The sequence below is a fragment of the Syngnathus acus genome, chromosome 21 (genome assembly GCF_901709675.1).
Source record: "Syngnathus acus chromosome 21, fSynAcu1.2, whole genome shotgun sequence".
NCBI lineage: Eukaryota > Metazoa > Chordata > Actinopteri > Syngnathiformes > Syngnathidae > Syngnathus > Syngnathus acus.
Window position 1 is genome coordinate 575,844 of NC_051105.1, and position 24,972 is coordinate 600,815.

A 24,972-nucleotide genomic window follows, 5' to 3' on the forward strand; every position below is an offset into this window, starting at 1 on the left:
CAACAAGTGGGAATGTAACGATTCTATTTATAAGTTGATGGAAACGATGACATACATTCATACAAGTTAACGGGTGGTTTGTGAAAACGTACAAAAATCCGTCATCACAAATATTTCTGCTTTTCCCCAAAAAAAAAAAAAGTCACACAACGACAATGACGTTTGTGTGCTTTTAATAGTCACATATATTGAAAAGTAGTTACTGAAGGGGAATAGCAATATGTGCATGCCTTACGCATTTCAATAATAATTAACACCACTGTGTGCCGTTGGATTTCTAGTTCAAAAATACACAATGACGAGGAAACACCAACAAAAATAGATAAAGTATTACAAACTCCAAAACCTAAAACTCCAACCCAAGTCATATCATTTTTTGAAGGATGTCTGACTTTATTTTCATGTATTTACCGAGCAAGTGCAAAAATCCCGTTGCTTTTTTTACATCTCTGTTTGTGGACCTGCAAAACAGGACTAAAGTACACTCGCACGCACGCACGCACGCACGCGCGCACATAAACACACACGCTCACATGATATTAATTGCATTACACGACATGAATGCCTATTACGTTTGATTTATTGCCCTATGAAATAATGTATAGAATACCTTTGGCCGATTGTATTTCAGTACAATCAAGACTCCATTAAAAAAAAAAAAAATCCAGACCAAATATGGGAAACATAGATCATGCAGGCCATGATTTGAACGTTGTTAAAATTTCAAAAAATTGAAACCAAAATATGAGAATTATGAATGAATAGTTTCTGCTTTCCATCGTATTTTTCTTTCAGGCATGCATGGTTTCATGATTTGAATGAGCTGCTTGAGGACGTGGACGCGCTGCGCCTGCGTGAAGGGAAGGGAAGGGAAGGGAAAGGAAGGGAAGGCGGCGGCTGCTGCTGCTGCGGCCGCTGCTGCTGTTACTGCTTTTAATATGCAATTAGCACAACCCTTTTGACCCCGAGCGAGTGACCCCTGCAAGTGCAACAACTAAAACGTGCTGCAACAACAACCCAAAAAATCATTCGCCAGTGGTGCATGAGGCCAGTGATCTCCGCAAAGCGCGCGCGCGCATACACGCACACACACGCGCAGGACGTGTTTTATGTTCAAATAAAAGCCAGTCGGCGACATGATTTTGTGTGCACAAAAGTAAAGAGATGGGGTTTTTTTCCTACAAAATGATTTCAATCAGTCATTTTTGTTTTGCAGTTTAAAGCAGGTCGCTTTCATTCTTGTTCAGCGTGGTGACTTTTTGTGTTCATAAAACGCGTTTGCACGTTTTGGTTTATTATAGACTCAAATCAACTAAATAGTACTTTTCGCATGTTCTTTCATTTTACGTTGATTTTTTTAAAAGGGTGCGAAAATGACCTTATTTAGGGGGCGGTTAACACACAATGTGTGTGTGTGTGTGTGTGTGTGTGCGTGCGCGTGTGTGTGTGTGGAGGGGGGTTCTAAAAGCGTGGCAAGAAAATTGTGGAAATGAAGAAAAATAAAGGGTTAGGGTTGGCGAAAACTTTGGATGGTTCCTTTTTGGGCTACTTTGTATGCATGTAAACTATGTCTACATTTAATGTTCACATTTGCGTCCTAGTTGAGACAAAAATTGAAAGGTGCTTAACTATGCATTTTATTTTATTTATGAATCAAAACAATGCATGTGAAAATTGTGAGTTTTGGACATAACATATTCTAGTATTTGAATGCATCTCATGGCCTATTTTGTATTTCTTAACCAGAAAAAATAGAAACACACATAAAATGGTTTGATTCAAAACACGATGATTTAGTCTGATGTCATAAAAAATGGACCACGCAGGGGCCATAAATGTCATGGCCATCTGTGAGCTGTTGTCTGACATTTTCATCAAACAGAAAAAGTGTGTCAGAAACTCCAAACAAACAACAAGAAAAAACAATAATAATAATTTATCGTTTTTAAATATGACTCGCTAATTTTTGTAATCATGATCAAGGAAAAGAAGAAAAGAGGAAAAGACGTTTTGCGGAGGAAATAATCAGCGAAAAAGTAATTACTTTAACTTAAGTACAAACAAAACAAAAGAGAAAACATTGACTCTTCAGACATTTGTTATTATTTCTGCCAATTGTAGTCTTGAATAAAAAAAAAAGAAAAGGAATCCCTGCAAAGGCATAAAGTGATGTCCCAAAAAAGAAATCAGCCAGCTGGGCATCTGTGCCATGTTTGCCTGTCAACCGTCTGACTTTGGGTGAAAACCTCAACAAGTATTTCCATTTTAATTTAGTATTTAAAAATATGTCATAATTATTGTGACCGCCATACATTCAAAAAGAATACAGAAAAATAAAACATTTCAAAGACAGGAAATTAAAAAAAAAAGTAAAAAAAAAAAAAAAAGACCAGGTGGCATCTGTTCCAATTCCGTCTGTCAATAGTCTTTTCACGCCTTGTAGCAGAAAAAGAATTTTAAAAAATGCATATATTATTTGTGTTTGAGACAAAGAAAATTAGAGGCAAGCAGAAGGACCAATAGGGCGCTCCCAGTTCCAAGTCAACTGAATCCGACCAATCTCCTGACTTGCCGTACGGTGGGGGCTGCCAGCTCCCTGGCTCGGCGGCGCCCCTCGTCCAGCACGGCCTCCAAGTGGGCGCCGTCGGCCCGGAGCCGCAGCAGCCGCTGGCGAATGGGCGCCAGCCTCTGGACCAGCACCTCGGCCACCAGTTTCTTGTACGCCGCCGTGTCCAAACCCCGGGCCCGCGACACGGCCTCGTCCACGTCGATGGCGGCGGCGGCGGCGTGGATGCTGACCAGGTTGGACACGCCGGGCCTCGTCTCCGGGTGGTACGTCACCTCCGAGGTGAAATCGGTGACGGCGCGCCCGATTTTCAGGGCGATGTCGTCCGGCGTGTCCGTGATGTAAATGGTCGCCATGGTCTGGGGGTCCGACTTGGACATTTTGGAGGAGGGGTCGCGAAGGGATTTCACCTTACGGGTGGAGCCTGCGTGCGGATGGAGAAGGGGTCAGAGTCCAAAGTGATCGAAAACGGGTCACTTATTTGGTTGGGGCTGCGCACGCGCCACTGAGATGTTCGTGCGTCAGAAAATCTGGGCTAGCAAGGGGGTGGTCTGCTCCAACGACAAAGCGAGAGCTGGGACGCAACAACCGGCGATGTTCAGCCGAAAACTTCGGGCAAAACGGCACTCGTATGACTTCTTGGGAAAAGGGGGGGGGGGGGGGGGGGGGGGGTCAGCAGAAAACCTTTAGGAAAGGTCACCAGGGTCTGCTCCGATCAACGGTGGGACACCAATTTGGAAGTGCGCATCTTCTCTTAAATTCACAGCTCAGAGAGCGTTCAAAAGTTGCAAAGACAGATTTAAGGGTTGAATGTTTGGAGATGCGCAGCTGAAAAGCCTGTCCAATTTTCAAACCTCATCCATTGGCCTCCAAAAGGAAGGAAGAAAAAAAAAAAAAAAAAAGACAGGATGGCGGCTACAGATCAGAGCGTCCCCTCCGCCGGCCACCGATCAATCACAAGTCCTGCCCCCCTCAGCAGTCAATTATCACCCTATTGGTGGCAAAGAGGCTTCTTTCATCAAAACTGCTGACGCCATTTTGTATTTTTACGACGCTTGGGAATAAACAAGCGCGCTTGGCGTGTGTGTGTGTGCGCGCGCGAGTGTGTTGACCATGTGTGTGTTTAATTGCAAGGCTTGCGCTGCACACCCATTTAAAAATAGGGAAGGTGTCCTTACTGAGCAAGGCGCGGGGGTGCGGGAAGAGTGGCTCGCCGTAACGCGCGTTGAAGATGCGAGCCAGGTCCTGGGCCAGCTCCAGATGCTGGACCTGGTCCTCGCCCACGGGGACGTGCGTGGACCTGAGAGCCGGGCCGGCCGGATGACGGCACGTCAACAGAGCATCATGTGGAGAACACGCGCTTTCGCAAACGTGCTTGAGCGTGGAAATCAAATCAAATCTGCGGCGGTGCATATCGCCACCTAGAGGCCTGGAGCCGAAGCGCACGGCCGGGGCCGGCGACGGACTCACTTGTAGAGGAGAATATCGGCAGCCTGGAGGACGGGATACGTGTACAGGCCCACGCTGCCTTCGTTCTTCTGCGTGCTCTTCATCTGGACAAAAGAAGACATTTGGTGCCTCCAGACGGGAACATTTTCCGACTGGACAAGGTGCAGTTTTTTGGGCCTCCTCGGGGCCCGATCCACGCCGCATGTGTCCGGGAAATGACGGCTATTAAGAGGACAAATCTGGCAGGTGGAGAAAGCAATAAAACAGACGACGACGGGGAAGCGAGATGGAAATCCGACACTTGACGGCGGGAGGAGAAAAAAAAACACGTGCTGCTATTCCAAAGGTTTCGTCCACTTGAACAAATAAACACCTCGCCTCGGTTTTCACAAAATCCGAACGGCCAACGCGCAAAGCTAAACAGATGTTAGCTCGCCACAAGTTACGGCATGTGGCGTTGCTCACGTGGGGAGAAATGAGCTTGTGTGTGTGTGTGTGTGTTTTGCATGGCTACCTTCCACTGCGGCAGGTGGCGGAGGCGGGGCATGCTGGTCAAGCATCCGAGGATCCAGGAAAGCTCGGCGTGCTCGGGCACCTGCCGAGATGGGATAAGCTTTCACACGAGTCACGTTTTCAAACAAGACGGCAAGTGAGAAGGGGGCCCCTGAGAGGCGGCGGGAGGTACTGCGCACGGGGGCAAAGGCTTGCATGACCACAGGTCCAGCCAAATGGAAGGCCAGTCGTAGAAGTGCGCCGCGCGCGGCTCCATTGCTTTATGTGACATCCTCTCGGCTTTGAAAAGAGTTTGCGGTGACAAATTGCAGCCGAGCGGCCGCTGGGATTTGCCGCTTCGTCGCTCCAGTGATGAAAACGCGCAAAATGGGGCCTCCTCGCTCTTTTTTAGGCTTGCTTTTTTTTTTTCTTCTCTTCTTCCTCCTTGCCACTGAAATTCTTTCATGCGGTTAAAGCGGCTATTTCTCTGCGGTTTGTGTTTGTGTGTCTTTCCATCCTGTCCTGTCATAGGAGAATGGAGCAGGCGCGCGCGAGGGTGTCGGCGGGTCAAGGCGACGACGGCGCAAAGATCAACTCCGAGATAGAAAAGAAGCCGTGGAGGGCTCCGAGCAACGGGTCGGACTGCATGGCTAAGTTTGGAAGGCGGGTGCGTCAGGCTTGTGAAGAGGGAGGGCCTGCGTCGCGTCAAATGTGCAGGCGGGCGGGACGTGCGATTGGCCGCTCTGCTGCGCACCTGCGACTGCTGGAAGAGGACGGCCTTGCGCGGGTCCACGCCGCAGGCAAGCAGGCTGGCCACCATGTCCAGGATGTTGGTGCGGAGAGCGCGCGGGTCCTGCGGCCGGGTGATGGCGTGCAGGTCCACCACGCTGTACAGCACCGCCGGGTAGCGCTCCTGCAGGGACGCCCACTGCTCCAGGGCGCCCAGGTAGTTGCCCAGGTGGGGGACCCCCGTGGGCTGGATCCCGGAGAACACCCGCTGCGCTGCCGCCTGCCCGGCAAAACAAGCTAACGTTTAGCATGAGCATTACGGCTAGCTATCAAACACTTGCCGGGGCCTAACTAGCAAAAAGAAAAAACATCTTTTGAACTGAAATGTCAAGCCCGACGAGCGGCTTTCTTTTCATCGGATTTCCTCGGGCCTTGTTTCTGACGAGCGGTGCCGAGATCGGCCGGCGAGCGCGGAACGAGCGCCTGTCGCGGTTTGCAAAAATGCAGCGGAAGCGCTTAGCTCATTAGCTGCCGCCGCGTGATTGCGCCGAGCCTCTTTGGAGGTCGACCCGGGGCGCGAGCGGGACCCCGAGTCTGGCTCATGTGTGTTCTCACTTCCAGCTGACATGTTAACCCCCCCGAGGGAAGCCATTAGTCACGCAGACATTCTAATGGCGTCATTTGAGCCAATCAAGTGGCGAGCAGAGTCAACAGCAGCGGCTACAAAGCGCCCGTCACCTGGCCAGACACCGCTGAGGAAGGAAGGAAGGCCTGCCCACTCGCTTTGTGGGAGGGAGGGAGGGAGGGAGGGAGAGTGGGGGAAGAGGTAAATCAGCCCCCGCCCGATGACAGGCCGGACAGCCACGGGTGTACGGCAATTAATTTTTATGACGGATGCCGCAACACAAGCGCAATGGTTGTAAAAGGTGATACGCTTTGAAATCACAGCGGCCGCTGCGCCGCGACATGATTTGTTGCGCAATATTTCACGCCTCTAATAAAATTATTGGAGAATAAAGGGGGGGCCCTTACTTTGGAGGTTTAAAAAGGACACTGTGACAAGCACAGGCCATTTTGGCCCACAAGGTCAGGCAAAAAGTTGTCAAAATCAAATGGAGTCCATTCTTTTTTCTTTTTTGCACCATCCACATTGCCTGGGAGGTTCGGCCCGCTCGCCCAACCCGCTCGGGCGGGTCGCTTGTGGCGGCTTCCATTTGCTCTTGCGAGCTCCCAGCTTGTCCACGTGGAGTTCAACTCGGACGAGTTCCCGTGCGAGCCCTCGCTTGCAGTTGAAATGTTCCGACGCCTCCGCTCCACGCTTGCTCACTCGCTCGCTCGCTCGCTCTCTGGCGTCTTGTATTTATTAAGCATTCTTGCGCGAGGATGTCATTTTGTTGTGGCTGATTAATGCAACATTTTCTCGCCGGCACCGCGCCGTGCGGTCGCTTGTTCATTGGAGAAGAAGAAGCCAGAGAAATGTTGGAAAAGGCCTCTCCTCAGGAACCGGAGAGGGGGAGAAAAAAGGCTCGCTCGCCGGCCATGGCGTCCCGTTCGCTCTTTGCCCCTCCGCGTGACGTGACGGCTGTTTTTCCGTCAGGCTGAGCGTGAGGCAGCTGGGGTTTTTTTGGTCCAAGTTTCAGATGGAGGCATTTGCGGGGGCCCCCCCAGCGCACGGTACAAGCGAAGACCTATTCTGGGAAAAAGTGTGAAAACACAGCGCAAACGTAAGCTTGCCGTGGCCCGCCGCCTTCACACACACACACACACACACACACAAAGCGTGTAATGTCTTCAGCACATGGCGGCCGCAAAAGAGCAAAGCTTTCGGCGCCTTGGCGACCGCTGCTGTCGACGTTGGAATATCAAGAGCGGAGCGGGGGGCGTCGTGGATCGGCTTCGACGTGCCGACAGTCGTTGGGTTTTTTCTTTCAATTTTTGAGATTTCATTTGCCAAAGAGGGAGAGCATTTCCTCAGCGGCAGTTGGCTGCGGAGACAATGACATCACTTTCAACCAAAATGGCCGACTTGCTGTCGGTGTCCAGGGCTGATTGATTTTTTTGTTTTTCCTTGAGCAAAGGTGACATTGGCCACTTAGCACTAAAAAGGCTGACTTCCGATGTTGCACGCATCTGCGGCCAATTTTGGTATGGGGGGGGGGGGGGTTGTTTGTGATCTTGCAAAAGCAAAACAAAAAGCATCCAACCTTTCAGTTCTTATCAGCATTTGACCACGGACACGTGCGCCCCCTAGCGGCCGTGAGCGCTATACAGTAGCAATGCGACCAAAAAAATCTTTTTTGTACAGTAGCGCACTCTTCGGCATACAGTGCCAATTTCAGCTCCACGTCGGAGTCCAAACGCGGGCTTCCGATAAGCGCGCGCGCGCGCTCGTTGTGAACGGGCCGCGCCTTTTTCCAACTCGGGATGACGGTTTTGGCCAGGCTAGGTCAGCGGTGGAGAGCATTTTCTCTCTCCGGCCGAGGCTTGGCTATTGTCGCCGACGATGCGCCAGCAGAGCCGTCAAGGTTATTCATCACGGCCGGCCCGACAGAGCGTATCTGTTGGGCCGTGGATGCGCTCTGGGCATCCTTTCAGGGCTTCCACGCGGCTTCCGCGGCAGCCAAGCCATTTCACAGCGTGCCAATTTCAACAAGCGCACGGGACAGCCGCCCGCCGCCGGCCGGCCGGCTCGACCACTGGCTCGGCCGGCCCCCCGCCGCCGCCCGTCAAATCTTTGCGGGGGGACTCGGGCGTCATGTCTTTGCCAGCGCCGCATCCCAGCAGATGGAAGGGCGGAAGGCTTTCCCCCCACCGCCTGGGCTCTCCCGCAGCGCATCCCCACACAGAGGGCCCAGTGTTCCTTTTCCGTCCCGTGTTCACGGCGACGTTAATTCACCTTGACGTGCCTCCTCCCCCACCCCATCCCACTTGGTCAAGCGAACTCTACGACGTCGCCAGTGTTTTTGTTCGAGGTGAGAACACACCGCAGGTCCAAAACCCGGTACCGAGCGAAAAAGAAAACCGGACTGTTCTTCCCAAAAACTCTCCGTTTCAAGCCCTCATTTTGACGGTTCTTCCGAAAAAGCCTTTGGTGGATTTGCACCTGCGGAATGTTGGCGTCGGCCGTGCGGTCGGTCGGTCGGTTGGGGGGAAGCCAAGCTGAACAAGTCGAGAATCTCCACGGCGGGGCAGAGAAGAATGCAGCGAATGAGACCAAGGCAATAAACGCTGACGTGGCAGATCCCACCAACGGTGCCCATCCTCATTCATGCCCTGATATTTGGTGGCCAGCGGCCGGCGGGTCACCGGCGAAGCCCAAAGCTGGTTTGTTTTTCCTTCACCGAGGAAGGGAGGGAGGGAGGGAGGGAGGGAGGAGCGCATTTGATTAAGTCTGCGTGTGAAGGCGGGACAGGTGAGATTGATGAGGTTCCTCCGAGCGTCACGCTGTGCGGCGGCGGCGGCCGAGCAGGAAGAGAAACGCCGCAGTGTGGCACCGGCGGGTGGGCGGCACGGACGGCCTGATTAATGGCGAGCGCAGCCCCTTCAAAAACAGCAGCGCTCCAAAAATAACCTGCACGGGCCGGCCGGCCGGCCGGCCGGCGGGGGCTTCACAAGGCTCCAGACTTCAAGACGGCCCGGAGGGAGGCCGGGGCAAGAAGGGAGGGGAAGGCTCAGGAAACAGTCATCGGCCTCATCAGGAACTCCAGCTTTAACGAGCGTTTCCACTTGACGCAAAAGTGACAAAGGTTGACGAGGGCAACCCTAGCAAGTATGGGATCTTGCCGGCCAGTGACAGACGCAATTAGGGGGGAGAAGTTAGCGGGCCAGTCGGCCGGGTCAGCCGGGCCCGTAAACCGCAGCGACCTTCTCATCCCAAGCGGAAAGGTCCAATCAAAAAAAAAAAAGAAAGAAAAAAGCACAAGTCACATTTGCAACTCAACAAAAGGAAGCCGTTTGGGCAATTGCTTGTTATCCTGTTCCCGGGCGGTAGACGGACTCTTGCATTTTGGTGGCGATCGTTGGGCGCGTGAAAACCTTTGCCTGGCGCCAACATTTGCAGGTGGGGCCGACCGATGGATGAGCTGCCAATTTGGTGGAGCTGTTGCTTTTCCTTCCCCGAAAGGGGGCCGAGGTGTGATTGGCGTCAAACCTTCGCTTCCCCTTCACGCCCTGGAAAAAAGTTTCCCTTTGCTCATTCTGCCTTTTTAATGTGGTTGCAAGATGAAGTGTGGCCTCTCCGTCACGTGTTCTACATTCTCACACACGTGTGAGCAACATTTTCACGTGAGCGAGCGCCGCTTCAATTCTCTTCACACTTGCGCTAAGACTGTTTAAGGTGGAAGGCGAGGCGGTGTCAAGTGGAATCAAAAGTTGGACGCGAGTGGGTCAAGTGGAAATGGAGGTGGAGTAAAGGTGGTCATGGAGAGGAGGAAAAGCGCTACCTTGGAAGATTGTTTTTGTCTTTGCGTAGGAGCTGCTGCACCGGTTGTGTTCAAAGGTCAAGGTCCCGCAATGCAATGTTTGTTTGTTTGTTTGTTTTTCAACTGTGGCTAAGAAAGTGGAAAGGAAGTTGGCAACGCGGAGGTACGGCGCAATTGTTTTGTCAACAAGCCACCTTTGGTTTGCCGCAATGCAAGCATAAGGACATGACATCTATGGTCCTGACCCCAAATAAATACATTTAAAACAGGGAAAGGCGGCAACTACATCGTTTTATTGTTGTGCTTGCCTAACAGATATTTGTAAACTAGAGTTACAAGAAAATGAACGGCAAAATAATATCGGTGACTAAATGATTGATGAATCAATTGTTATCAGGACGCTCATCGACGACTCCGAACGAGTCCGTGCTATTTTAGAGCGAACGCTCGAGCGTTGAACTCAAGCTTTAACAACCGGACCAAATTGTCCGCACAGTTCGAACACAAACACAAAGGCTGACTGTCAACAGGCTCACAAATACGAGCGTCTGATGTTGACATTTCCACCACTGCTGGAGTGAGGGAGTGAGTGAGTGAGGCGAGGCAGATGAGGAGCGCAAAGAGGAGAGTCAGGCTCCGAGGAAAGAGCACGACGCACAAGACACACAAGACACACAAGACACACAAGACAACTAGCACCGATCTCCGTCTTTACCTTGTTTTCCGACGCGCCGCCATCGCAGAGAGACTTTCGGTGCACTCGCTGAAAGCTCCTGGAGAACCTGAGCAACACATGTCGCACAAGCTTGGACCGCACCGGCAGCGCCATCTTGGAGCAGGGGATGGTGACGTCACAGCCAGTCAGCTCGTACGGCAGCCTCGCGAGGTCAAAAGCACTCGGAGAAAGGGGACCTGAGCAGACGCGGCTCGAGTTTCCTCATGAGTCACGTTTGATCGCTCTTTTGTTCCGTGTTTGACGGTTCGAAACGCGTTGCATCATTGCAGCAGTTGTCACTCAAGCTTGTTTAGCGTGTTTAAGATCAAGAGGTGTTTTTAGGGAGCAACAAGTCCGCTGAAGTGGAACTAAAGGCGCTAACAAATTCGAGTTGAAAAAGAGAGTGCCGTTGTGGTGTAAATAAGAGCCACTTTGAAGGTGCTGATGTGTGTTTAAGGTGGACATTCTTCAGGTTGCTCAGGTGCGCCTTGTTGTTGTGTCTGGGCCCCGACTGGCTGGCCTTGGTTTTCCCATGACCGCTGAGCTGCGCTGAGCTGAGCTGCGCTGCGCTGCGCTGAGCTGAGCTCTTTTCCATGCGTGGCTGTCACCTATTATTAGGATGACACACATCGCCTATACATTAACGATCAGTCGGCACACGGGGGTCGGGTTACGCGACGGACGGACGGACGGACGGACGGACGCCCGCCGCTCGCCACTACCTGAGAGCTTTCATGTGGGCAACATCTGCCGCATCTGGTTGCGTTTGCCACGCTAAACGTGAGCGCGTCATTCCATATTCATTAGCGTTTCCCGAGGCAACGCAAAGCAACGACTGCCGCTGCCGTCTCCCACGCTGCTCCGCGTGCGCGTCTGTGCGCGTGCGCGCGTGTGGCTCCAGCTCCTGTTTCCTGGCCACCCACCAGACGCGCGCGCGCGCGCACACACACACACCACGGTGGACCCAGTTGGAAATTCCTCGACTTGACTCAAGGCAAAGTTCTTTGCAACGAGGGAGACAAAAAATGCAGAATAATAATAAAACAGAAAGAGCTCGGGTTACTTGCAAGGCAGCCATGGAATTGTTCAAACGGGAATGCCACTCTAATAAAATGTGTGCGCCAGATCTGAATAGATTGCATTCACTGTCGTTGTGCCTACGAAGCTATTGTACAAATGCAGACGACCATTACCATCAATACACAACTCGACAAGAACAACACCTTCACAATTTTCAAGCAAGAGTCAAAAATAATTGGAATTTGCATATTATTGCATAATATGTTGCATATTTCTAAATACTTTGTACGATCTGAATACAAAAAATGCAAATATACACTATATTATGTGTACGTAAAGTGAAAATAAAAAAAATGCAAAAACGTATGTTGTCATCAGCTTTTCAAAGCATGACTGAAAAGGAGCATTTATGCGTCAAGAAAGATTGCCGTCAAAGCCTTCGATGTGTCCCAAAGTAGTTTGACCCGCCCGAGAAAGGTGACGAGCGATCGGCGACGAGTGAACGCGTCAAAACACTTTGAGCAATAACAGAGCACAACAACAGCGCATTTGTCTTCCCGCTCCACATCGGACACCTCATTAGGAACAAACAACAACCGACCGACCGACCGACCGACGCCATGCCAAACGCCTTTACGCGACAAACGCAAAAACAAGTTGAGAGGTGAACTGGAATGCGCATTGGGAATGAAGGTCGCTCTGTGCGCTCGGGGTGAAAAAAAGGTGCCAATGAAGTGTCGAAGGTGGAGTTGGAATTCGGGCTGCGTACGTGCATGGGGGGGAAAGAGCGAGCTGAGGGCTGTTGCTCTTTCATGCGTGTTTATTATGCCGGTTGTAGTTTTTCGGGGTGCCGTCCACCTGTCATAATAACGCCAGGGGGAAGGAAGGAAGGAAGGAAAGAAAGAAAGAAGGAAGGAAGGAAGGTGATGAGTGACGCCCCAAATGTGCCACTGTGCGCGTACGGACGGTGACGCTGAAAGACGGCAACTCCTCGGGCCGACGGAACGGACGCACGCCACCCAGGCGGACGGAATGACGGACAAGCCGCTAAGGATTGACAGACAGCCTGAGGGAGGGACAAACGTGAGAAACGGTGACCACCCCAAAAGATCCACGTGTGACACTTCACATTCAGATCCCAAAAAACCCGAATCAAAATGCATGCGTATGCGAGTTCCCTTGGGGAGGCCCGTTTCAGCACCTTGTCTCGTTGCCTGTCGGGGCGTCGACAGCAGCCCAAGAGTGCAAACTTGCTCGTGCGTTTGTGGGCTAGGGGGGAGTGCATGTGTTGACCTCCTTTCAGGCCAGGGGGGGTTGTGTGTGCGCGTGAATGGTTTCCCCCACCCTGATCTGGGTCAAGTGTGGTTATTAAAACATGTTTCCCTCTTCCGCTCACATGAGAGGAGGTGCGAGTCCCAAACCCCCCATCAAGAGCTCACCGCGTGTCGTGAACTGACCACTTCTTTAACAAGCCGTCACTTCACTCTGGAGGGAGGGAGGGTAGGGGAAGAAAAAAAAAACTTGCCATCGGATCTCCTCAAAAGGGAATCCATGCAAACTTGGATAGGAAACCAGTTGGGTTTCCAAGTTGGGTTTGAACAATTGAGGCGTTGGTGGACATACAGAAAATGTCCTCAAAGTTTGCTACCTTGAAATTTGAACTTCACTTTTATTGTTCACGATTGGAAATAATGTCCCGTTCTGGAGCTGTTTTGGTGTGGAAATCAGGAGAATGAATCATTATCCATGGTGACAATCATTGGAATGATGATGCGCTCAAGTCATGAGCATGGGGACAACAAATGTTGCGGACAAGTCCATTTCTAGCCGCAAACTCCATGGCTGGAAACAGCCCCCGCCGTCAATCAAAGCTCTTCAGCGCATGACGGACGGTCGAGACAAGGAAAAACACGCCGATCGACAGGTGAAAATGATCTGCTTGGGCTCTAGCTCATTGGACTTTGAGTTCCAAATTCAAGGGGCGCAATTCCGCTTTCTCGCCTATAGGTGACATTGTTTGTTTTCGAGCTGGCGCAAAACGAGCACCCGCTGACGGCTCGTACCTTGAGGAACGACAAGGTCGGCCGCTCCTATGTCGAGGCGCCTTTGGAAGGAGTCCTTTGAAAAGATGCACTGGTCTTAAGTGGGAACAAAAATACGTTTTATTGTTAGGATTGGAGAGATGGGTAGAAAAAAGCAAAAGTCTGGTTTGCCATTAGCGTCAAGCGAGAGTGAGGATGGCCCTCTCGCGTTTCCTCCGCCGTTTCTTCTTGTCGGCCAGGCGTCCCGTGGCGTCGGCGAACAACATCACCTCCTCTTTGCTCTCCAACTCGCGCTGGAGGAACTGCAGGGCGGCGCTGTTGAAGCCCATCAGGTCCTGGATGCGGGGGGGGGACAAACAAAAAAAAGACACCACCGTGATGACAAAGAGGAGGGGCGAGGAGGAGGCGGAGCTTCGAACGGCGGACGTACGCGGATGTCTTGCACTTTGGAGAGCGTGTTGGTGCGCAGGTCATCGATGACGGCGAGAAGCTTCTGGCTGTCGACGATCCGACCGAAATGAATCCTGGGGTGGGAAGAAAAAGCGGCCTTTCAAAAACGGGCCCGTCCGTCCGTCCGTCTGTCCGTCCGTCACTGGTCAAGGGAAGCGAGTGACTCACTTGAGCAGGAAGAAGAGGCAGCGACACACCAGCTCCACCTCCAGGCCTTCCCGGATGAAGCCGTCAAAGAGCTCCAACAGCTCCGGAACGTACGGGAACGGCAACACCAGCAGAGACACTTCCAGCTCGCTGACACGGCACAAAACACCAGTCCAAGAAAGAGAACATTTACTCCTGTGAAAGAAAGTTGCTTCTCACCTGGATCGGACTTTCTTGATGACGTCCAGAACGTAGCGGGACGGCTGCAAGTGCGACACACGCACAAACGAGCGAGCAGCGTGTCAAAAACCTTCCGCTCAAATCCGGAATTCAACTCCAGAGAAATTCTACAAAGACTCTGCGCTGACAGAGGTTCACACTTACAGAAATGTTTCCAAAGGCTACCAGGATGGGATTTGCTTCGGGAAGCGCCAGCTGCAAGTAGTGGTGGGAGAGGGAGGGAGCGAGCATCAGCCAAACGTCCACATACTTGACGTCCAAACGCACGGCAAGCGGCTCACCTCCTTTCCGGCTCGCTGGCAAGCGTATTTATGTTCCTCCAGCTTCCTGTTCTCCCCGCGGAGGAGCTCCAGAGCCTCCATGATGCGTTCGGCCTGTTGGTCAACACGCACGCGCGTCAACGTGACGAGCCACGTCACGATTACCAACGGCTGAGCAAAGTCAACTCACAGCTTTGACCGTCTCCACCGTTTTCTTGGCGGCCGGCGCGGCTTGGCCCGGGGTCTCTCCGGGCACCTGCGAAAGGCAACACCAGAGTGACTGCGCTGCGCTGCGGCCCACTCGATGGATTCAAACTGTCCTGAAGCCTTGGAAAAAGCGAACAGGCGGTTGGCTAACCCAAGTAGAGATGGAACAAGGTGGCAACTCACCGCCGGAGTGTCACCTTTGGCCAGGCTCTCCTCAAACTCCGCCTCCCGCTCCTGTCAAAGCCGAAAACACGCTCAGTGGTGAGAAAGCCAATAAGGAAGATTGATGAGAACGCTTACTCACCATCTCCCGTTCCTCTTCCAGAATGACAGGCTCTCTGGTCCTCTCCCACAGGCGCAGAGACTTGTCATGCGACGCTGACACCACGTGGTCGCCGTTGGGGCTGATGCTCAGGCACCACACCTCGCGGTGGTGGCCCTTGCGTGGGGGAGAAGAGAAACGTCAGCGGCCGGGCCCGCTCCCATTTTGGGACAGGAGAGACTGACCTCCAAGGTCTGGATGTGCTCAAACTTGTCAGCGTCCCACTGTTTGATCTTCTTGTCCTTTCCCGCCGTGAAGAACAAATGCGTCTTGGGGACGAACTGCAGGAACATGACGCTGTGCGCGGAGCAATCCACGTGAGAAATTGCGAGGCGAGGCGAGCGTGCTGCCTGGCCACGCGGCCCACCTGTCGTCGTGCGCAAACATGGAGCGGTGACAGTCGCCAAAGTCCAGACCCCAAATCTTCACGTTGCGATCTGCCGAGCCTGTGGCTATCAGCTTGCTATCCTGGGGGGGGGGGGGGGGGGGTTAGGGTTAGGAAGTAAAAATCATTTGATCCTGGCAGCGGGCGACTCACGTGTGTTATGTCCAGGCAGAGGACGGGCAGCTTGTGTCCGTACAGCGACAGGAAGAACTGCAGACGAGATGAGACGAGTCATTAGGTGCGGCGAGCCCCTCGCCTCGCCCGCCCGCCCGACCGGTTGCCCCACCTTCAGCGTGTCCGTGTAGAAGACTTTGACGGTGCAGTCCAGTAGGGAGACGGCCAGCAGGCGGTGATCGGGAGAGAACTTCACGCACAGGACGTCGTCGTCCAGCTGCAACGTGCGTCTGTGCTTCAACGTCAGCTTCCTGCAACGCGTTGGGTGCAAACGGCCATCGATGACAAGGAAAACATTCAAGAGGGAGAATGAAAGGGGGGGTGAAAAGAAGTCATCGAATGAGCAAAGAAAAACGGAAAGGTAAAAAATAAAGGACAAAGATAAAAGACAGAAGACAAATGAAAAAGGAGAACAAGAAAGGCAAGATGGAAAAAGCGCAAAAGAAAAAGCAATTAGAAAAGCAGAAGGGAAAAAATGGAAGAAAAAAGAAAATGGAAAACCAGGAGCCAAACGGGAATAAAGAAAAACGGGAGAACAAATGGAAAGAGAGGAAAAACAAAACAGAAAACATCCCAAAAGGGAAGGAAGAAGGAACACAATGACAATCAATGGAAACGAGGTGAGAAAAAGGACTGTAATATGCACATCAGGCCACCAGAGGGCGCTCCTGCACTTTCATCAGCTTCTGCCAGTGGAGCCTTGAAAGCAGACTTACTTGTGTCCACTGGCCTCGTCCTTGACCAACTCAAAGTCCCACAACTTGACCTTCTTGTCGGCGCCTCCTGTCACCACGCCCCGCTGCGCACCATGCAGATTGTTACACATACGCACGCACATAGTACATCCATCGGCACGGCGCGGCGTACCTGGTCGGGCGCCAGGCAGAGGGACCACAGGGCCCCGGCGTGGGCGTCCAGCGTCTCCAGGAGGCTCGCCGACGCCAACTCGAAGATCTGCAGAGTACCGCTCTGCAAAGCAAAAGCTCATTGATGAGAGCGCCCCCCCCCACACGGTGGGCACGACTCGGGACCGCTCAGCCCACCTTGGTCCCCAGGATGATCTGCCTGTCGCCGGGCACAAAGAGGGAGCAGAGGGCGTAGTCACACACCATGGTGCGCACCACCTGCAGCGTGGACCTGAGAGAAAAGTTGGCACACACTTTGATTGGCACGCCGCGAGGGCAAACGGTCGGCGCACGGCCACGCAAGCGGCGACGTGCCAGCGACCTGTTCCACACTTTGACGGTGTCGGCCGACGCCGACAGCACGGCCAGGTTGTCGGAGCTGAAGGCCAGGGTGCGCACGTCGCTGCGATGGCCGTCCAGCGTGAGGCGCGCCGTCTTGCCGGCCGTCGCCGCCCTGTCCCTCGTCTTCAGGCTGTACGTCTCCACCGTGTTGTTGTGCAGCAGCAGCGCCACCTTCAGCTCACCGCCGCCGCAGCACAGGCAGTCGGCCCACCTGAGGCGAGGAATCGGCCCGTCAAGTGCTGGCGGTCGGTCGGTCGGGCGGGCGGATCCGAGCCGCCGGGCCCCTGGGACTCGCTCACCTGATCTTGGAGGAGGCCCTGATGTCGCTCAGTCGCACGATCTGGTCTTTCAGCGTCCAGTCCACCTGCGGCTCCTCGCCGTCGGCGCCTCCCGCCGTTCTGAAGGAGCGAGGCGAGCGTCACGCTTTTCCTCCGTACAATTGGAACCGACAAAGGATGTTCGCGCCTTCGTTGCAACTCACTTGGCGGCCTTCTTGATCTTCTTGTCCATCTTCCTGCGCGCGTCGCGCTCCGACAGCACGGCAAACACTTCCAGGACGGTGTCGTTGCCCTGACAAGTCAGTCGCCATGTTTCATTGCGTCTCTTTTCTTTTGCATTTGTTGTCTTTCTTTGGAAGGTTACACTCACGTGACAGGCGAAGATGCCGGCCTTGCTGTCGGCGGTCAGAGACACGACTCGGTCCCTGGCCTTGCGGAGGACGGAGCCCGCTTCCTTGCACCTCAAAATACGCTAAAGACGGCGAGAAACACAGAGTTGGTCACACGTGGGCTCCAATCGTCAAGACGCGCTTAACTCGCTCCGTACGTCTTCCGGACTCTGGCCGGCGTCGCCATCATTTTCGCCGCCGTCGTCGTCGTCCCCGCCGCCACCGTCCGGCAGACTTTTGCCCTTCTTCGCTTGGGGCTCACCCTTGGCCTGCCACGACACACACACACACAAGCGCAAGGAGTCCAGGCGCCCTTCAGAGCAGGCGGCAGCGTCTCACCTCCGACACGTAGGTGACATCCCACCCTCGGAGCTGGCTGTCGCCCGAGCCCGTCAGCAGCAGCCGCCGCTCCTCGTTAAGGAAGGTCATGGCCCACACCTGATCACGAGAAAGGCAAAAGTGAGTCAGCGATCAAATGGTCATCTAAGCATAACAAAAGCAATGGATTTCAGTTGACGACTCCACGTGTTTGAGACGGCTGTATTTTTGAACTCCAATTGCGTTGAAGAAGTGCGTTGACGGGGACGCTCACCTCACTGCGGTGGCCCACCAAGGTCTTGAAGCAATGCTGCGTGTCCAAGTCCCACCACTTCACAAAAGTGTCCTTGGAGCTGCCCACAGCACGTTCGGCGGTGAGATCAAGTCGTCGTGCGTTGGGAGAAGCGAACTCGAGTAAGCTTACCTGGTCACCAGGAGGCTCTTGTCTTTGAGCAAGAGCACTTGCGTGACCTCGTCTTTGTGCCCCCGCAGTCGGTACAGGCCGCACTCGTCGATCACGTCCCACACGATCACGTCCGTGTCCTGCGAGCGCAAAAAACAACCACAATAAATGGGAGGAAATGTGCCATCGGTCGCTCCCGCCCAAAGGTGCAGACAAAGGGTTTTATTTGCTGACCTTGGATCCGGTGACGAGTCTGGCCCCCAGCGCGTCGTAACACATGGCCGTGACGGCCGACTTGTGTCCGTTGAAGCAGACGTTGCTCTCTCCGTTTAGCAGACTGAAGAGCCGCACGGCGCCGTCCTCGTAGCCCACGGCCACGTGGACGCCGTCCGGCGACGGCCGCAGGAACGTCACCGCGTGTTTCTGGCCCGCCAGGATCAACACCTGCACCGGGAGACGAGAGGAAAAACAAAACGAGTCCAAAACGTGAGCAGGAAGTATCCCCAAAAATAAAAGAAGTCAATAATCAAGAAAAGTTGTTTGAGTCAATTGATTAGAACGGAGCCATCTCTGCCTCGGGAAAATCCCGAAGCAAGTTTGTTCATCTTCTTCTCCTCACCTTCTCCGCTTTGCGGGTGTCCCAGATGAAGACGTGCTCACACGCAGCCACGGCCACGTAGCGGCCGCGCTCTCCGCCGCGTAGCATGACGTAGCAGATGTTCGCTCTCTGGCTGCCGATCACGCCAAACACGGCGCCCGGCACGTAGCGGAGGTACTGCTTGGTCAAGCCCATGATGCGTGGACTCCAAGTGGCGCCGATCCCTGTGGACACAAACCGCAGGAAAGCTTGTTGTGGCCAACTATTGTATTTGTCTGAACAATTGCAACCTACTGTGAATACTTGCTGTGTTACAATTACTTCTTGTTCTCTTCCTATCACAAACGACTACTTTCCAAAACAGGCCATTTTTGTCCACAGCAAGGAAATAGTTGACGACAAATGTTCGTGACAAAATTGGCTGGGAAGGTGGTCGGTGTAAACCAAATGCAATATTTGGCCATTTAAACACGATTTGTTCCAAGGATGTGCTCGAGAGCCATTATTGTCATTGTTTGGCACAGACACAACGAAACTGAGTACAGAGTAGTGCAATATGAACTCTTTTTCGTGGCAAAATGTTGCCTTTTGTGATTAAATTGTTTGAAGAGCTAATTTATGTGGGAACCAACCACTGTCTGTGTATAAATATTGTCCAGTCGTTGGTAGATTTACTAACAGACAAGATTTGAATTCTTTTTCAATTCATTCGAGAAAATAAATGCACTTGCAATTCTATGTGCCGTGGGGTAAGCTAGGCTACCCTTAGCCGGAAACTGACGGTTTAAGCGTAAGAAATCCCCCGAGCGGGCGGAGATAAAGCGTCAAGCCAAAGGAGCGCCGCTTAACGTCCTTAACCCCGCCCGCCCGGCTACCCATGTGCATCAAATCGCTGCACCCACGTGTCGATCTTTCTGACTCGAAAGAGCTCATAAAGTCGCGCCTACGTTGTCATATGTTTGTGTTGTGTAGTAATGTGAGCTCTATATTTTAACGATTGTCCTCAAGAATCGGGCTCTTTTTTAAAGTCTTACCTCTGAAACGCAGCAGCAGCAGCAGAAGCAGCAGCAGCGAGCTTCTTTCCTTCCTTCCTTCCTCCGCTGTTGTGAGGGGATGGAATCGCTTCAGACTGGACTCATCAATCACAGATTCGCATGAAAACACAAATTGCAGAAGACATTTTAAAGATTTCTTTAAAAACACAGTGATTTTCAGCCACATTCATTTTATGATGTAGTTTCTGATCAACTCACAAAGTGAAACGGAACTTTGAACTTGCGTTGATAAATCGCAATCAGCGTTGATTCGACTGCTTCTGACTGGGGTTGAAAACCCGGAAGTGTTTTCCACTGTCTGTCAATCAATCGGTCGCTACTCATGGGTTAGCTAAGCGTCAACTTTCGTTGTGTGTGCGTGTTTGGGGCCAAACATGTCTTCGAAAGTGAACAATCAGCACCGCAATTCAAGTGCACAGTCAGCCGAACGCAAGGAGGAGCTAAACAAACAGGTACTTGTATTGATATGAAAGTAGATATTCCTTTATCTGTCCCACCCACAAACGTTTGTGTTTGAACTTTTAGATCAACGAGCAAACGGTGGTTGTGGACGAGCTATCCAATTTGAAGAAGGACAGAGTGAGTCGGACTAAATGATTGCATTGCATTGCATGACATTCAGTCGTGAATGACTGAAATTGGACTGAAATGGATTTTCGCTTTACCTTTAGAATGTATATGTCCAGCAGAGGAACAGCAACATCTTGTTTTTGGCGGACAGAGGGCAGACGTTGAGTTCATGCAAGAGTAAGTCCAGCTCCTGAGGAATAGTTTCATATCAAGATAATCTGGGTGTGGTGAAATCTGTCTCTGCATTGATGCCATCCCCGAAGGGAGCAGTGAGCAGCAGCGGTGCCGCCGCCAATCATTTGGTGATCGAACCCCCAAATTCCAACCCTTAATGCAGAGTGCCAAGCAGGGAGGCAGTGGGTCCGTCCCATTTTTATAGTCTTTGGTATAAAGATAAGCGATTTCTTTTCTCGTCCACAGAGAAGCTGGACAGCCTGACCAAGGAGTTACAGGACATGTGAAGCTGAGCAATTGTGCAAGCATGTGTGGCATCTTCTGTCTTGTGAGTCCAGCATCCTCTCCTTTCACATGGGACAACGACATCGAGGAACTTTTAAAAAGAAGAGGCCCCGACTCCAGCAAAGATGCAATTGTCTCGGGCTGCCAACGTCCTTATCGGTGCTTGTTCTCGGCGCACGTTCTCCACATGAGAGGTCTTCTCACAACTCAGCCGCTGCAGGACCCCGCCGGCAACATCCTGGTCTGGAACGGGGAGGTCTTTGGCGGTTTACAACTCCTCCCAACTGAGAATGACACCGCTGTTGTTCTGAAGCATTTGTCCTCTTGTAGTAACCCGTGTGACATTTTGTCATTCCTATGCACCGTTCGAGGTCCCTGGGGCTTTGTGTACTACCAAAAGAGTCAAGACTGCCTCTGGTTTGGGAGGGACTACTTTGGGAGAAGAAGTTTGCTGTGGAAGTATGACCAAACACTGAAAGCCTTGACACTTAGCTCCGTGGCAGCCAGGCCTCGCCGTCAACCTGCCATGTGCACTACCGCTCACTGTGAACCTGGTCACGAATCTGGCCCGAGTGAAGCTTGCCCTTGTACCGGTCCTTGCAAATTTGGATCTTGTGCATGGCAGGAGGTGCCTGCAGTGGGTGTGTACACAATCAACCTGAAGTCAATTGTAGAATCCGGGTCACCGACCATTGAGCTTCATCCCTGGTCTCAGGTCGGAGATCATCTTGGTTCTGCCTGCCTGGAGACGACGACCCAGCCTTCTGGTCCGGGCGGGTGCATCATACTAAAGAACCCCCCCAGCTTGCTTAGATCACCCGTTGCTCCTCTAAATACCACAGTGGATAAGGACCACGGAAACCCAGAGTCCACGGTGGAGGATCCGGAGGAGCTTCTGGACCTTATCGAAAAGGATAAGGCGGTGAAAGGTCTGATAGACGTTCTCAGCGAAGCTGTCAGGAGACGCGTCCAGTCTTTGCCCGACGAATCGCAGGCCGGCGACCGTTCACGCATTGCCGTCCTTTTCTCTGGCGGCATCGACTCGATGATCCTGGCCGTCTTGGCTCACCGTCACGTGCCCCATTGTCAATCCGTAGACCTTCTTAACGTGGCTTTTCAACAGCACGAGGCTCGGAAAGACTCTGCCAGGGGACAAAAACCCAGTCGGAGTAAGTCGGAAACCCAAAAGCGCACCCCGATGTTTGATGTCCCGGACAGAATCACTGGCAAATCGGGCCTGAAGGAACTACAAGCCTTGGCTCCGCAGAGGCGCTGGAACTTTGTGGAAGTGGACGTAAGACGGGAGGAGCTGCAAGAAATGCGGCGCACGCGCATCGCTGACTTGGTGTATCCGCTGGACACGGTCCTGGACGATAGCATCGGGTGCGCCGTGTGGTTCGCCGCCAGAGGGGAGGGCTTCCTGGCCCGGGACCACCACCGGACCGTCTTCATGTCTTCGGCCAAGGTAGGGACCGGTGTGATTGGATACCCCCCCCCCCACTTGACTGTACGCCGTTTTGGCAGGTAACGAGACGGCATCCCTCCCTCCCTCCAGGTCATTCTGACAGGAATCGGCGCCGACGAGCAGCTGGCGGGTTACGCCAGACACAGAGTGCGCTTCAAGACCTCCGGACAGCAAGGACTGGTCCAAGAAATCGCCATGGAGCTCGGGAGGATCTCGTCCAGGAACTTGGGAAGAGACGACAGAGTGATTGCAGACCATGGCAAAGAGGCTAGGTAAGGGACCTTTATTGTTTGTTAGTCATGATGGCGCCACTCAGAGGGTGGAGAACTATTGAAAGCGGCACCGTGTGTATGCAAATGGCCGGGATGAAAAAGTCCGTCTCGACCCTTCCTCAGGTTTCCCTACTTGGACGAGAGCGTGGTGAGCTACCTCAACTCTCTGGCCATGTGCGACAAGGCCGACCTGTCGCTCCCGAGGGGCGTCGGCGAGAAACTGCTGCTGAGGCTGGCCGCCCGCCGGCTGGGCCTCGGGCCCGCCGCCGTCCTTCCCAAGAGGGCCATGCAGTTTGGCTCGCGCATCGCCAAAATGGAGAACGGCCGCGAGAAGGCGTCGGAGCGCTGCGGGAGGCTGCTGGACGGGCCCGCTGGAGGAGTGGCCCTTTGAGTCGCGTCTGTACGTCAAGGGAGTCAATAAAATGTGGAAAGATCCGCCGCTTGGTCTACTTCATGTACGCCCGCGTGCCACCGAGGCGCTCTTTGAAATAGCCGTCGCACTCGACGTACGATTGCAAGTTGCCCACGTCGAAACGCCCGCAAATCTCCTGCACGTACACGGGCTTTCTGCCAAATTCAATACACGAGCACATAGGTATTACATGACGTTCAGCAAATATCACTTCCTCCAAATGTCTTGTTTACCTCGGAATGAGCCAAGCCACAAAGTTTCCAGGGGCGTCTTTTTGCTCTATGGCCGCATCCTGACGTGATGGAAATTCAAATTCATTCGAGTCGTGAGTTGAAATGGAACGCGCGGATGACGAGCGTCACCTTCTTTTCCAGGAGGAAGGCGTCCAAGAGAGGGAGGCTGTTCTTAGACAACACGTAGAAACAAGGACACTGCGGAAACACAAGCAAGATTAGCAAGCAAAGGGGGAGGGGCTTTGTATACAACTTACGGCTCTCCTCGACGTGGTCTCTGAAGGCAGCGGCTTCTCCTTCATACACAAGGCCCGAAGATCAGGATCAACTTCCACTATTCCGTATTTGGGAGTTTCTGCACCAGAAGCAGGTGAAGACTTTTTTTTCTTTTTCTACTTCAGAGACCAAAGCGCCGCAATGCTCACCGTCGTCTCTGCACTCGTAAGACAGCGCCACATTGTTATCCTCGCATTCCGCTTGGAGTTCACAAAACCTGGACTGGATCTGAGCAAGGCTGAAGTCTTCTTTGAAGAGTGTGTCGCTTGTGAGGATGGGGAGAAAAAAACCCGTTAAGCTGGTCAACGTTTTGCGAGCAAAAAGCTGCTCGCGTATGATATGAGCTCACCCTCCAATCACCATGACATGGTCCTGGATGTGGAAGTGCTTGACTGCCAGCTGGAGGCAGGCCACCGCACCAAGGCGCCCCTGGGGATAAAAAAACAACAACAGAGTGGGCGGGCGCACTCCATTCTTTTAAATACTAAATGGACTAAAGGCATCATCAGATGAACACGAGGCAAAGTTGAGCAAGAAAAAAATGGATATATTTTACATCATTGCTCGTGGTCTGGTCGCAGACGATCTTGACGTTTGGCAAGTGTGCGGCCCATTCTTCAAATGCTGACAGGTAAAGAGCGTTGCTCTGTGGAGAAGAGAAAAAAAAAGTCAACATTTGGACAGCACTTTCATTTCTTAAAGGCTCATGGCCCAAATTAAACAGGAAGTTGACCACATTGGGTTGAAACTGTAATTTTGAAAACAATTTGGAATAAAAAACAATGGCCACCACGACATCAGCTTCTACGAATGTTAGTCATCTTCACGAGGGGGAAAGCCAGCCGTTGTGTTACTGCTGGCGGCGCAAAGTCCATTTCATTGAGTAGAAAGGTGGACTGAACTCACCACGACGTAGATGGCGTCCAGCCCGTCGGAGGCGCTCAGTGCTCCGATCCAGTGGCTGAGGAGCGCGCGGTCGCCTACGGGCAGCAGCGGCTTGGCGACGCCGACCAGGTGAGCGAAACGCCCGCTGCGGTCGGCCGACACGTCCCGCTGGAGCCTGGTCCCGTAGCCGGCGGCCAGAATCACGGCCTTCATCGATACGCAGCGGCTGACGTGCGTGCTTGTTGGAGCAGTCGTACTTTGGCAGTGGCCAATCCCGCCCGCCTGCCAGAGACACTTCCGGGTTGCTGTCACGTGGGATTGCCACGCCCCTCGAGGGAAAGATTTGCTGATTGCGTGCACCTCTTTTCGAGATGATTCTTTCAATTAAGGAAGAAAATATTAGATTTTTTTCTTGATTATTCATAAAATAAAATGCTCCTTTTTGTCCACAGTCATTCCACTACTACTTCTTCCACTACCCTCCAACTAGCCA

The 24,972-nt window shown here is 52.8% G+C and overlaps 5 protein-coding genes across 5 annotated transcripts; 2 read left to right on the plus strand and 3 right to left on the minus strand.

Moving 5' to 3' along the window:
• Window positions 1-7: 7 nt before the first annotated feature.
• wars2 (tryptophanyl tRNA synthetase 2, mitochondrial) lies at window positions 8-10,526 on the minus strand. Its single transcript, XM_037239780.1, has 6 exons — window positions 10,373-10,526; window positions 5,262-5,516; window positions 4,530-4,610; window positions 4,037-4,119; window positions 3,745-3,866; window positions 8-2,990 (listed from the first exon to the last, which is right to left on the minus strand). Exons 1-6 carry the CDS (start codon window positions 10,484-10,486, stop codon window positions 2,542-2,544), a joined length of 1,104 nt encoding a protein of 367 aa, XP_037095675.1. The 5' UTR covers window positions 10,487-10,526; the 3' UTR covers window positions 8-2,541.
• Window positions 10,527-13,531: 3,005 nt separating this feature from the next.
• On the minus strand, window positions 13,532-20,013 carry wdr3 (WD repeat domain 3). The gene is made up of 27 exons (XM_037239670.1): window positions 19,887-20,013; window positions 18,874-19,076; window positions 18,489-18,698; window positions 18,276-18,394; window positions 18,126-18,204; window positions 17,873-17,971; window positions 17,692-17,802; window positions 17,515-17,616; window positions 17,348-17,436; window positions 17,166-17,264; window positions 16,847-17,077; window positions 16,663-16,756; window positions 16,487-16,588; window positions 16,336-16,418; window positions 15,732-15,870; window positions 15,599-15,655; window positions 15,428-15,528; window positions 15,246-15,357; window positions 15,043-15,177; window positions 14,922-14,972; window positions 14,722-14,787; window positions 14,553-14,645; window positions 14,416-14,466; window positions 14,251-14,294; window positions 14,053-14,181; window positions 13,865-13,958; window positions 13,532-13,769 (listed from the first exon to the last, which is right to left on the minus strand). Exons 2-27 carry the CDS (start codon window positions 19,045-19,047, stop codon window positions 13,614-13,616), a joined length of 2,820 nt encoding a protein of 939 aa, XP_037095565.1. The 5' UTR covers window positions 19,048-19,076; window positions 19,887-20,013; the 3' UTR covers window positions 13,532-13,613.
• A 182-nt stretch (window positions 20,014-20,195) lies between these two features.
• LOC119115297 (ASNSD1 upstream open reading frame protein-like) lies at window positions 20,196-21,035 on the plus strand. The gene is made up of 4 exons (XM_037239688.1): window positions 20,196-20,359; window positions 20,433-20,486; window positions 20,579-20,654; window positions 20,898-21,035. Exons 1-4 carry the CDS (start codon window positions 20,282-20,284, stop codon window positions 20,936-20,938), a joined length of 249 nt encoding a protein of 82 aa, XP_037095583.1. The 5' UTR covers window positions 20,196-20,281; the 3' UTR covers window positions 20,939-21,035.
• asnsd1 (asparagine synthetase domain containing 1) lies at window positions 20,439-23,107 on the plus strand. The gene is made up of 5 exons (XM_037239671.1): window positions 20,439-20,486; window positions 20,579-20,654; window positions 20,898-22,401; window positions 22,492-22,673; window positions 22,797-23,107. The coding sequence occupies exons 2-5, from the start codon at window positions 20,647-20,649 to the stop codon at window positions 23,062-23,064; spliced, it is 1,962 nt and encodes a 653-aa protein (XP_037095566.1). The 5' UTR covers window positions 20,439-20,486; window positions 20,579-20,646; the 3' UTR covers window positions 23,065-23,107.
• zgc:136439 (uncharacterized protein LOC678627 homolog) lies at window positions 22,666-24,756 on the minus strand. Its single transcript, XM_037239684.1, has 8 exons — window positions 24,501-24,756; window positions 24,151-24,240; window positions 23,944-24,023; window positions 23,744-23,859; window positions 23,576-23,673; window positions 23,448-23,516; window positions 23,319-23,377; window positions 22,666-23,240 (listed from the first exon to the last, which is right to left on the minus strand). Exons 1-8 carry the CDS (start codon window positions 24,690-24,692, stop codon window positions 23,120-23,122), a joined length of 825 nt encoding a protein of 274 aa, XP_037095579.1. The 5' UTR covers window positions 24,693-24,756; the 3' UTR covers window positions 22,666-23,119.
• Window positions 24,757-24,972: the final 216 nt, after the last annotated feature.